Below are 13,929 nucleotides of genomic sequence, written 5' to 3'. Positions count from 1 at the left end.
GCTCTGATGTTGGTGCATATGTGTAATTGTTAGATCGTCTTGAAGTATTGATCTTGTATCATTACACAGTGACCTTACCTGTCTCTTTTTAACATTTTTAGTGAACAGTCTATTTTGTCTGATAAAAGTTAAGTTGTCCTTGTCTTTTTTTTTCCATACCATTTTCTTGAAATGTCTTTTTCCATCCCTTCTCTTTTTTGGTATCATTAATCTATAATTGCATGAAGAACATTATGTTTGCTAGACTCCCCCCTTCACTGAGTTCCCACCACAAACCCCATTAGTCACTGTCCATCAGCGTAGTAAGATGCTGTAAAATCACTACTTGTCTTCTCTTTGCACAGCCTTACCTGTGCCCCCCCCACATTATACATGCTAATCATAAGGCCCCCTTTCTTCTTCCCCCCACTTCTCCCTCCCTTCCCACCCATCCTCCCCAGTCCCTTTCCCTTTGGTAACTGTTAGTCCTTTCTTGGGTTCTGTGCTTCTGCTGCTGTTTTGTTCCTTCAGTTTTCCTTTGTTCTTATACTTCACAGATGAGTGAAATCATTTGGTATTTCTCATTCTCTGCCTAGCTTATTTCACTGAGCATAATACCCACTAGCTCCATCCATGTTGTTGCAAATGGTAGAATTTGTTTTCTTCTTATGGCTGAATAATATTCCATTGTGTATATGTACCATATCTTCTTTATCCATTTATCTGCTGATGGACACTTAGGTTGCTGCCATTTCTTGGCTATTGTAAATAGTGCTGCAATAAATGGGTACATCTGTCTTTTTCAAATTGGGCTGCTGCATTCTTAGGGTAAATTCCTAGAAGTGGGGTTCCTGGGTCAAATGGTATTTATATTTTGAGCTTTTTGAGGAACCTCCATACTGCTTTCCACAATGGTTGGACTAATTTACATTCCCACCAGCAGTGTAGGAAGGTTCCCCTTTCTCCACAACCTCGCCAACATTTGTTGTTATTTGTCTTTTGGATGGTGGCCATCCTTACTGGTGTGAGGTGATATCTCATTGTGGTTTTAATTTGCATTTCTCTTATGACTAGCAATGTGGAGCATCTTTTCATGTGTCTGTTGGCCATCTGAATTTCTTCTTTAGAAAACCATCTATTCAGCTCCTCTCCCCATTTTTTAATTGGATTGTTCACTTTTTGTTTGTTGAGGTGTGTGAGCTCTTTATATGTATTGGAAGTCAAGCCTTTATTGGATCTGTCATTAATGAATATATTCTCCCACACTGTAAGATGCCTTTTTGTTCTATTGATAGTTGTTGAGTGTTTTTATCTTAAAAGAATGTTGAACTTCTTAAATGCCATCCATGCATCAGTTGATATAATCAGATGTTTTTCTTCCTGTTTTATTTTAATGTTGTGAAGTGTAGCTGGGTATTTTTTCTTCTATGTTGAAACATTCTGCGTGTCAGGAATGACTCCCACATTGTCCTGTTGCCTGAGCCTGCACTGTGCTGTCTAACTGCTTGGATATCTTGAGGGATTTTGCATCTGCAGTCATCAGAAGTAGTGTGTCACTTTCTGTTCTGGTGGTGTCTTTCTCTGACTCTGGTGTCAGTGTGTCACGTTGGCCTTCTAGGAAAGGGTTTGAATGTATTCCCTCCTTTTAAGTTATGGAAGATTTGGGGAAAAATTGGTGTTAATTTTACTGTCCATGTTTGATAGGACTATCAGGAGAAGCCATCTGCAGTGCAGAAGGGCTCCTTTGGGAACTTTCTGAGTGCTGTTTTTAGTCTCTTTTGTAGCATGTTCATATATTCATGTCATAAAGATTCATTCTGGGTACATTGTGTGTTTCTGTAGTTTAACCCATTTATTCTAACTATATGCCAAAAAATATACCCAATTTTTTGGCTTACAGTTTTCCTTAAAAAAGTCACCATTGTCTACTTTGATTTTGCATCAGTTGTATTATCTCAAATTCTGATTTTCGTTGAGTCTTCTCTATTTTATTTTTGTTAATTCTAAAAGGATTCTCAGTATCGATCTTTTCTAGAAACCACTACTAGATTCATTGATTTTTTCCCCCCTTCCTAGTGATTTTGTATTTTCCATTTCATTTATTTCTACCCTAATTTTATTTATTTCCTTGTGGTATATTTGGCCTTAGTTGTTTCTTTTGTAGATCTCTGATCTATAAATTTAGATTGTTAATTTCAGATGCTCCTTGTTGCTTAATGTAAACACTCATTGCTCTGAGTTTCCCTGTTGAATATTGGTTTCTTTACATCCATGTTTCTGTATGTTGTGCATTTGCTTTCACTTTTCTCAAGATGTGTTCTAATTTTCTTTGCCTAGGTCATCTCTGAAGATTAGTGATATAAGTGTGTGTAATTCACTTCCTGCAATTTTTTGACTTCCCCTATTCTTTATGTTATTGTATCTGGTTTCAATCCATCATAGTAAAAAATGATACTGCATTTTTAAACTTGAAGTTAGTTCTACCTTTTTATTCCCTTCCCCTATTTCACCCACACAAGTGTTCTTCCCCCCAACCCCGTATCCTGCATAGGATACCAACAGTCCATTGTCTCTGTTTTGGGGTCTAATGTCTTATATTCCTCATAAAACTGAAATCCTACGGTAGGTGTCTTTCTCTGTCTTACTGCACTTAGCGTAATACCTTCCTTATCCATCCGTGTTGTTGCAAATGGCAAACTTTCATTGTTTTTCACAGCTGAGTAATACTCCATTGTAAACATACTGCATCTTTATCTATTCATTTATTGATGGGTGTAGGTTGCTTCTATACTTCGTTATTGTTAATGATGCTGCCGTAAACTAACACATCCATATATCTTTCCAAGTGGGTGATTTTTTTTGTCTTCTGTAGATTCCCAGTAGTGAAATTGATAATTCTTTTAGTGGTTTCTATCTTCCACGAGAAGTGGAGGAGGCTTCCCTTCCCTTCACATCCTTACCACCCTTATTATGTCTTGTATCTTTGATGTTAGCCATTCTGACTGGAGTGAGGTGATCCCCTGATGGTTAGTGAGGTGGGGCATCTTTTCACGTGCCTGTTGGCCGTCTGTGTGTCTGTCTGTGAAAACAGTGTGTCTGGTGCTGTGACCGTTCTCTAGCTGGATTATTCCTTCTTTTGGTCTTGACTTGTACGAGTTCGTTCCATGGTTTCAGTATTAGCCCCATAGGAGGTAAATCATTTGCAAACACATAACCCTACCCATACGTTTTCTTTGAATTTGTTGACTTTCTTTTTTCCTTTGGCTGTTCTGAACATTTTAGTCGCCCCTTTTTTATTTTTCCTTTTGTTTTCCCTTGCCTGGAAGTAGCGCATCCAGAAGAAACATGATTCTGCTTATGTTGAAGAGTTAACTGCTGTGTTCTCTTCTAGCAGTTTTATGGTTTCAGGTCATATGTTTGAGTCTTTTAATCCAGTTTGAGTTAATTTTTGTATGGCATGAAACAAGGATGTAGGTTCATTCTTTGCGTATAGCTGTCCAGGTTCCACAGCACCACTTCCTGGAGATACTGTTTCTTTCCCATAATGTATCCTTTCCTCCTCTGTGTGCTGACCAACCCTGTAAGTATCAGCTAGTTACAGGATGCATGTAAAGCAGAGGTAATAGAGCCAATGAGTAATGTAGTGTCTTGGTTTGGTGACTGAAGGAAACTATACTGTGGTGGTGAGCACCCACCCTCAGTACCCCTTCCCTTTGGTAACCACTAGTCCCTTCTTGGAGTCTGTGAGTTTGCTGCTAGTTTGTTCCTTCGGTTTTGCTTCACTGTTATACTCCACAAATGAGGGAAATCATTTGGTATTTGTCTTTCTCTGCCTGGCTTATTTCACTGAGCATAATACACTTTTGCTCCATCCATGTGGTTGCAAATGGTAGGATTTGTTTCTTTCTTATGGCTGAATAGTATTCCATTGTGTATATGTACCACCTTTTCTTTATCCATTCATCTAGTGATGGACACTTAGGTTGCTTCCATATCTTGGCTATTGTAAATAGTGCTGTGATAAACATAGGGGTGCATATATCCTTCTGAATCTGAGAATTTGCTCTTTTTGTGATAGTCTTTCACAAAGTCCATTTTAACTGAACTGGCCACTCCTCCTATCTCATGATTACCTATTGTGTTGAATATCATTTTCCAGCTTTTTTAGTGTCTGCTTCTGTGTGGCTGCATGTCTAGAGTGAGTCTTCTGTTGATAGCCTGCAGCTGGACCTTGTCTTTTTAATCGACTCTGCCTCTGTTCATCTTTTTCTTGGGAGTTTAATCCCTTTACATTTAATTAATGAAGGGGAAGGAAAGGATTGTCAACTGCATTTCTGTTAAACGTTTTCTGTATGTCTTCTAGTCATTTTTCCATGTGTTCATCTGTGTCTTCCTTTGTGTTTAGTGATTCTTCTATTTTCATATACTCTCTTTTGTTTCCCACTGCTGTTTGAGTGTTTTCCGTGTGCATTTTCTTTGATATTGCATAAAACATGTTAAATTTATCACAGTCTCTTTAAAGATAGGAACGACTTCATGTCAAAACTACTCCCCAATACATGCTGCTGATCTCCTAATATTATTAATGGCACGTTGTATCTTCTTATTGTAAATCCATTACGTGATTTTGGATTATTTGTATAATTGGTCTTTTAAACACCATGTCTACACTATTTTTTGCTCAAATATAACAGTATTACAGGTTTTTACATTTGTATATATATTTACCATCTGCAGAGTGACTTTTAAATCAATTACAGTTGATCTAAAATCTTATTGCTTTCAGGTGTACAACATAGCTATTTGGCAATTGTGTAGGTTTCTAAATGATAACCACAATACATGTACATTATTGTTTTACACATATTTTAAAATACGTATGTTTACCTGATTGTTGTGGGTAATTTGTTGTCTTTATATATTTCAGTGGTGTCTTCTCATTACAAAAAAGCCTTGTTACCCCAGGAAGCTGTAAAAGACTCATTCCAAAGAGTGCTCCTGGGAAGATGTGGGAGCTGTGACCCTGGGGACTCACACCTGAGGACACACTGGGACGGGGAGGCTGAGCGTGGAGGGCAGGACGGCCGTCACGGAGGAGTGCAGAGTCATGGGAGGAGCCCCCGGGACAAGCCCCTCCCTGTCCGTGGGGACCCGCATCCTGGGGTGACTCAGGACACAACCCAGTGCAAGTCAGTTATTGTTTCAGAAAACAGTGTTACTGTGAGTAAATTTCATCATGCAGTTTTGAAACATAACTCTTCTCCAAAGGAAAACCTGGAAAATCTGAAAATTGAGGAAGGGTATGGTGCAAATAATCTGTTGAATCATTTTAAATATAGCAATGCACTAGACATTAAGTTGTACAATTTGGATGACCAAAGACACAATGAGGGAAAAATGTGTAAATATGTTGAAATTGCAATTTCTTTGATAAAGGATTCATTATTCTGTCATGGACAAATAATACCTACTTGTGCCAAAACCTACAGTTTTGAGAACTCTCAGAGAGATTCCATCTACCCATCATTTCTTAATGAATATCAGTGTATAGATAATGAGGAAGAACCTTACATGCATAATAATACTAGGCAGGCCTTTAGGATGGGCTCGCTATCAAGTAATTGCCAAGGTATTTACATTCAGAAGAGAGCGTATCAACCTGCAGAACAGGGAGTAAAGTATGACAGAGGATCACTCCACAGAGAACAGCAGAGGGCTCAGATTCCGGAAAACCGTTGCCCGTGCAGTGACGGTGGACAAGTCTTCGAGGAATCGTCACACATTATCAGGCACGACGGTGTCCACATTGGAGAGACAACTTACAAATATAAGGAGAGTGGGGAAACTTTTAAACATTTCTCAAAAGTGATTAAATATCGGAGAATTCACACTGGAGAGAAAGCTTGCAAATGTAAAGAATGTGGGAAAGCCTTCAGTCAGACCTCGCCCCTAGATTATCATGAGAGGATCCATCCTGGACAGAAACCATACGAATGTAAAGAGTGTAGCAACTCCTTTCCCCTTGCCTCAGATCTTACTGTGCACAAAGGAATTCATACAGGAGAGAAACCTTGTAAGTATAAGCAGTGTGGAAAAGCCTTTAGTAATTCGTTAAGTATGAATCAACACAAGAAAATGAATAATGGAGTGAAGTCTTACAAGTGTGAGGAATGTGGCAAAGCTTTTAGGTGGGGCTCTCAACTCACTGAACATCAGAGAATTCATTCTGGAGAGAAACCTTACAGATGTACAGAATGCAGCAAATCCTTTACTTGTTCTTCAGGTCTTTCTATCCACCTGAGAGTTCATACGGGAGAGAAACCTTACAAGTGTAAAGAATGTACCAAATCCTTTAGTTTTCGCACAAGTCTTATTGTGCACCAGAGAACTCATACAGGAGAGAAACCCTACAAATGTAAAGAATGTGGCAAAACCTTTAAGTGGGGTTCATGCCTTACAGAACATGAGAGAATTCATTCTGGACAGAAACCTTACAAATGTAAAGAATGCAGCAAATCTTTTACTCGTTCGTCACATCTAACTGAGCACCTGAGAATTCATACAGGAGAGAAACCTTACAAGTGTCAGGAATGTGGCAAAGCTTTTAAGTGGAGCTCCAAACTTACTGAACATCAGAGAGTTCATTCTGGACAAAAACCTTACAAATGTGAAGAATGCAGCAAATTCTTTACTTACTCCTCAAATCTTATTGAGCACAGGAGAATTCATACAGGAGAGAAACCTCACATGTGTGAAGAATGTGGCAAAGCCTTTAAGCGGGGCTCACACCTAACTCAACATCGACGAATTCATTTTGTACAGAAACTATACAAATGTACAGAATGCAGTAAATCCTTTACTTGTTTCTCAGGTCTTACTATGCACCAGAGAATTCATACGGGAGAGAGACCTTACAAGTGTGAAGAATGTGGCAAAGCCTTTACGCAGGCCTCACTCCTTACCCAACATCAGAGAATTCATTCTAGACAGTATCTTTACAAATGTAAAGAGTGCAGCAAATCCTTTGCTCGTTCCTCACATCTTACTGTGCACCAGAGAATTCATACAGGGGAGAAACCTTATAAGTGTAAAGAATGTGGCAAAGCATTCGTACATTCATCATCTCTAAATAAACATAAGAAAATCCATACTGTATAGAAACTTCACCAATGTGAAGAATGTGGCAAAGACTTTAGTTATTCATCATATCTAAATGTACATAAGGAAATCCATATTGGTTTTTGGTTTTATACAATTTTTATAAATGTAAAGAATGCAGAAAATCTTTTATATGTCCCTCAAAACTTACTCTCCACCAGAGAATTCATACTAGAGAGAAACCTTGCAAATACAAAAAATATGGCAAAGCATTTAACCTGTGCTCAAGCCTTACTGCACATGAGAAAACTCACATTAGAGAGAAACTTGATCTACCTACTCATGTAATTTTGTGTAAAGCATAAAATGTAGAGAGCCTGGAATTTTCCCAATGGGAGAAAAGTACAAATTGAAATATAGTGGCAAAGCTGTCACCCATCCTTCAAATATTACTTATTGTACATGAGGAAATTCACAGCAGAGAGAAAACACCTGTATGATTAATGTGGGAAGACCTTGTCCAAGACATTCACCATAAAAACACGAGTCTGTCTTCATCAATGAAAGAAACTACAGAAGCAGATTATGTGGGAAAATATGTAACTGAAAATATGAATTAACCTCAAATGATTTACATAATAAAGCAATAAGACCACATTTTTTCAGAGGTGACTCAAGGTATTTATTATGAAATTGTCAAGTAATTGATTCATAATTTGTGTCAGCGAGGGTATGGATTTTAACATGTTTTTTGTTTTGACATTATCTGAGACTTTTTGAAAATCTGGTATTATGGATGTCTTTCACCACTCAGATCCGTCGGCACTGTACACCCTCTCCTAGTATTTGTGATCATGTGTTCTGGTTGTTGCCTAGGATAGCAAGAGCCCCTCCTCTGTGAGGTGTGCATCATCTGTCATTTCTCTTCCCAGCAGTACCAATGACACTTTGCTGTAAAATGTGCTCAGGAAAACTAAATATAGGTGGTTTTTCAACGGTGAGTTTTCATGAGGTTTTAAGTCAGTGTGAATTATACCATCAGGGAATCATTCTTCTGCATTTAAGAAATATCTAAATTTCAGAAATGAATGGTTATACCTGTTTCTCATTAAGGACAGTTAAATGGCTATTCCTTTAAAATACTGATGCATCTCTCTTTTTTTTTTCCACTTTTTAAAATTTTATTTTGGTATCATTAATCTACAATTACACGAAGAACATTATGTTTACTAGGCCCCCCCCCTTCACCAAGTCCCCCACCAAAACCCCATTACAGTCACTGTCCATCAGCATAGTGAGATGCTGTAGAATCACTACTTGTTTTCTCTGTGTTGCACAGCTGTCCCTGTGCCCCCCCGACATTATACATGCTAATCGTAAGGCCCCCTTTCTTTTTCCCTGCCCTTTTCCCTCCCTACCCTCCCATTCTCCCCAGTCCCTTTCCCTTTGGTAACTGTTAGTCCATTCTTGGGTTCTGCTGTTTTGTTCCTTCAGTCTTTCTTTGTTCTTATACTCCACATATAAGTGAAATCATTTGGTACTTGTCTTTCTCCACCTGGCTTATTTCACTGAGCATAATACCCTCTAGCTCCATCCATGTTGTTGCAGATGATAGGATTTGTTTTCTTCTTTTTTTTTTTTTTTTGTAGTTAATTATTTTTTTTGAAGGGTAGTTGACACAGTATTACATTAGTTTCAGGTGTACAACACAGTGATTCAACATTTATAAACATGATAATTCTAGGTACCAGCCATCACCATACCAAGTTGTCACAATATTTTGACTATATTCCTTATGCTATACATTACATCCCGGTTACTAATTTATTTTACATTTGGAAGTGTGTACTTTTTTTTTTTTTTTTTTTGGGAGGGCATCTCTCCTATTTGTTGATCAAATGGTTGTTAACAATAATAAAATTCTGTATAGGGGGGTCAGTGCTCAATGCACAATCATTAATCCATCTCAAGCCTAGTTCTCGTCAGTCTCCAATCCTCTGAAGCATAACGAACAAGTTCTTACATGGTGAATGAATTCTTACATAGTGAATAAGTTCTTACATGGTGAACAGAAACTTTCGGTTTTGATCACGCATTATGAACTATAAACAATCAGGTCAAATATGACTATTCATTTGATTTTTATACTTGATTTATATGTGAATCCCACATTTCTCCCTTTATTATTATTATTATTATTTTTAAATAAAATGCTGAAGTGGTAGGTAGATGCAAGATAAAGGTAGAAAGCATAGTTTAGTGTTGTAAGAGAGCAATTGCAGATGATCAGGTTTGTGCCTGTAGACTATGTGTTAATCCAAGCTAGACAAGGGCATTAAAACATCCACGGATGCAGAAGATTTCTCTCAAAACAGGGATGGTGAGGTTCTAAGCCTCACCACTGTTGATCCCCAATTTCTCACCTGATGGCCCCCCTGCGACTGTGCCTGTCTTAGGTTGTTCCTCCCTTGAGGAATCTTACCCGTCTCTGGCTAACCAGTCATCTTCCGGGGCCATACAGGGAAATGTAAAGTTGGTAAGTGAGAGAGAAGCCTTATTGTTTGAAAAGGTTAGTTTTTTACTTCTTTGCATATTTATGTCCTGTGGCTTCTATGCCCAGCATTTGTCTTGAGGTATCTTTACCACTTGGAAGAATTGTGATACATGGTAAATTCGATATGAGGCACGAATTCTATTTAGGGGTTGTAATTAGGAAGGAAGAAGAAAAACTATAGAAGTAGCAGGCGGAAGAAAAAATGGGAAGATTGATTATTTCTTTGATATATCTTCTTGTAGAGTAACTTCAGCATGTATAGGTTTTAAACTACTAATTAAAGTGCACACACACAGTAACATAATAGGAGTACAGTTACATAACCAAAGCAAACCTATAATTACCAGACATCTCCAGTGAAACCAAGAAAACCAGTTAGGCACCCTAGGCATTTGTGAAAACTTATCTATGATATGGTGGATATTGTCCAACTGAACTTGAACAGTCTGAGAGAAATTAGACAAATTAAAACAACCCATTCCTGGGAACTGTTCACATCCCATATGTTCTTTTAACAGTAAATAGTCTGTAGTTGTAAGATTTTGGAGCGCTACAATTTGCACTTCTCCTAATTCTTGGTTGAGTTCCAACAATACAGATCCAGTCAAATTTGTTTTACTGTGTGCACAGGCCAGCTTAGATATCTCCTTCTTCATTCGCATGGCAAGTACAAGAACCTGTGGGATGAGTGCATCTACACCTGTAGCAGCGCCTGGATCTTTGTTGGGGTTTTTTGATGATCATCTTCTGGCATGAGTCTTCCAGAGAGTGCTGATGTTGGAAATTCTTTTTCATATCGTATCTTAGTTCATTTTCGCGGTAGCCAAATTAGGCTTTGATCCTCTGTATAAACACAAACAAACCCTTTGCCTACACTTTTATATGCCCTTTATACCATTGTGTAGAACTCATTGGAGGTCACCACACAGGAACTGCTTTTTTATTTTTTTATTTTTTATTTTTTTTGTTATCATTAATCTACACTTACATGATGAATATTACATTTACTAGGCTCTCCCCTATACCAGGCCCCCCCTATAAACCCCTTTACAGTCACTGTCCATCAGCATATCAAAGTGTTGTAGAATCACTACTTGTCTTCTGTGTTGTACAGCCCTCCCCTTTCTCCCACCTCCCCATGCATGCTAATCTTAATACCCCCTTCTTCTCCCCCCCCCCCTATCCCTCCCTACCCACCCATCCTCCCCAGTCCCTTTCCCTTTGGTACCTGTTAGTCCATTCTTGAGTTCTGTGATTCTGCTGCTGTTTTGTTTTGGTTCTTATACAGTTTTTCCTTTGGTTCTTATACTGCACAGATGAGTGAAATCATTTGGTACTTGTCTTTCTCCTCTTGGCTTATTTTGCTGAGCATAATACCCTCCAGCTCCATCCATGTTGCTGCAAATGGTAGGATTTGTTTTCTTCTTATGGCTGAATAATATTCTATTGTGTATATGTACCACATCTTCTTTATCCATTCATCTGTAGATGGACACTTAGGTTGCTTCCATTTCTTGGCTATTGTAAATAGTGCTGCGATAAACATAAGGGTGCATCTGTCTTTTTCAAATTGGGCTGCTGCATTCTTAGGGTAAATTCCTAGAAGTAGAATTCCTGGGTCAAATGGTATTTCTATTTTGAGCATTTTGAGGAACCTCCATACTGCTTTCCACAATGGTTGAACTAATTTACATTCCCACCAGCAGTGTAGGAGGGTTCCCCTTTCTCCACAGCCTCGCCAACATTTGTTGTTGTTTGTCTTTTGGATGGTAGCCATCCTTACTGGTATGAGATGATATCTTATTGTGGTTTTAATTTGCATTTCTCTGAAGACAAGCTATGTGGAGCATCTTTTCATGTGTCTGTTGGCTATCTGGATTTCTTCTTTAGAGAACTGTCTATTCAGCTCCTCTGCCCATTTTTAATTGAATTATTTGCTTTTTGTGTGTTGAAATGCATGAGCTCTTTATATATTTTGGATGTCAATCCTTTATCAGATCTGTCATTTTTGAATATATTCTCCCATACTTTAGGATACCATTTTGTTCTATTGATGGTGTCCTTTGCTGTACAGAAGGTTTTCAGCTTGATGTAGTCTCACTTGTTCATTTTTGCTTTTGTTTCCATTGCCCAGGGAGATGTGTTCATGAAGAAGTCGCTCGTGTTTATGTTAAGCGATTTTTGCCTATGTTGTTTTCTAAGAGTTTTATGGTTTCATGACTTTCATTCAGGTCTTTGATCCATTTCGAATTTACTTTTGTGTATGGGGTTAGACAGTGATGCAGTTTCATTCTCTTACATGTAGCTGTCCAGTTTTGCCAGCACCATCTGTTGAAGAGACTGTCATTTCCCCATTGTATGTCCATGGCTCCTTTATCATATGTTAATTGACCATATATGTCTTGGTTAATGTTTGGAGTCTCTATTCTGTTCCACTGGTCTGTGGCTCTTTTCTTGTGCCAGTACCAAATTTTCTTGATTACTGTGGCTTTGTAGTAGAGCTAGATGTTGGGGAGCGAGATCCCCCCTACTTTGTTCTTCCTTCTCAGGTTTGCTTTGGCTATTCGAGGTCTTTCGTGGTTCCATATGGATTTTTGAACTATCTGTTCCAGTTCGTTGAAGAATGTTGTTGGTAATTTGATAGGGACTGCAAAGAATCTGTATATTTCTTTGGGCAGGATGGCCATTTTGACAATACTAATTCTTCCTAGCCAGGAGTGATGCATCTCTTTGTGTACCATTATTTAAAATTCATGACTATTAGTTGATGTGATAAATCTTCACAGACTTCTGAGAAAGGTGTGTATAACTCTTCTTTGAAAGGGCATGAATGTCTGGAGAGTCCACAGCCTCATTCATGAAAACTGGAGAAAGTAAAATTTTCAGATAAATTATTACTGGAGAATAGTAAAACCTCTGGACTCCTTGTAACCTGCATACTGACTAGGGAATGTTAGTGTTTTGAAATGCTTTATTCAGTCCATGCATCCAACTTCATTTGCTGATTTACTAACAGTGAACGTTTTTTAATATGTTACAGTAGGTGAGTGATGAATAAAATGGTACAGCCACCAATGGGAACCTATCTTACCTGAGGTGTGGGTAACGGTAACTATGTACTATGGAGTAACAGAGTGGGATATCATCTTTACTAAACTCTGGTCCTGGTGTCCTTTGAATAGAAATAAATTTGAGGATATTATAAGTGGTTTCTGTTATGGAATCTTTTGTTCTTTATGTTACTTATTGGACATTACAGTGGTTACATTCAAGATACAGAGGATGATAATTAGAAGCCACCCTTTTGTGAATCATGATGTCTATTTACATAATAAAATGGGTTTTTTTGCACCTGGGCCTTTTCTGGGGCTGCAGAAGACATATGCCCTGTTTTCATTTTGGCTTATATTGAATACAGTACATAAGTATATGAAGGTAAAGATAAAATACAGGAGTAGGAAACCTCTGATGAAACGTGATGTGTGCACATGCACAGCCATGCACGTTTTTTCAGAAGGAAAGGGAATTAATTATTGGAGCAAACATTTCAAAAACACTAGTGTTAGTTTTCATAGTCACAGTCAGTTAAGTGAGATTTGAGTTCACCTCCCTGCTTGGTAACTCTCGAGAATGAGAATTCCTGTCATTTGCATTTAGACTCTGGTGGTTGTGTGATGGTTGTAGGCTTATTTTGACATGTGTAATTAATCAACATGGGTGTCCTACGTCTTGAAAGGTGTTTTGGTGTATTTTCCCCATTTACTCCATTTCAGTGTTTTTTATAATTGATTTCTGGAGCTCCTTAGATATGCATAATAGAAGTTTACTCTGCTACTCTGTCTCTACTTTATCAGTTTTAAATTTGATATACTCTAACGTATCATTCTGCCTTCATGATTCCTGCCTTTTGTTCCACAGCATAACTCTCATGCTGTTCTAATGCACAGAGATGTTTTTTTGTTTCCTTCCTTCCATTTAATCTTCAAATTGGACTATCAATCCCACATAAAATCCATTTGTTGTATTTCAGCAATTAAGTCTTTTTTTAATTACAGCTAAATTTGAGCTAATATGAGAATTCATTTGGCTTTCATTTTATTTGCTCTCACCCTCACACATTGACCAGGTTGACATCACATCATCCCTGGACTGACCTTTTCTGTGAAGTGTTGGGTCATTTTGTCCAATTCTTCCTGCCCCCTGAAATCTTTAACAGTCCATAATACACAGGACACCAAAAATAACATTGTTCCCAGTGTCAAAAATTGACCATGGTCCTTTCCCCACAGAGCATAGAT

At 38.1% G+C, this 13,929-nt stretch overlaps 1 protein-coding gene across 1 annotated transcript in view; it reads left to right on the top strand.

The window, feature by feature from the left end:
- LOC118969805 (uncharacterized) overlaps window positions 1–13,685 on the top strand; it is a 78,120-nt gene extending 64,435 nt beyond the window's left edge. Inside the window, 2 exon segments of the mRNA XM_073226353.1 lie at window positions 4,907–7,227; window positions 7,230–13,685. Of these exon segments, the coding sequence (XP_073082454.1) occupies window positions 4,907–7,227; window positions 7,230–7,442 (2,534 nt within the window). The 3' untranslated portion in view covers window positions 7,443–13,685.
- Window positions 13,686–13,929: the final 244 nt, after the last annotated feature.

Source organism: Manis javanica, chromosome 17, assembly GCF_040802235.1.
Source record: "Manis javanica isolate MJ-LG chromosome 17, MJ_LKY, whole genome shotgun sequence".
Lineage (NCBI taxonomy): Eukaryota > Metazoa > Chordata > Mammalia > Pholidota > Manidae > Manis > Manis javanica.
This window is presented reverse-complemented; position numbering and strand designations above follow the sequence as displayed.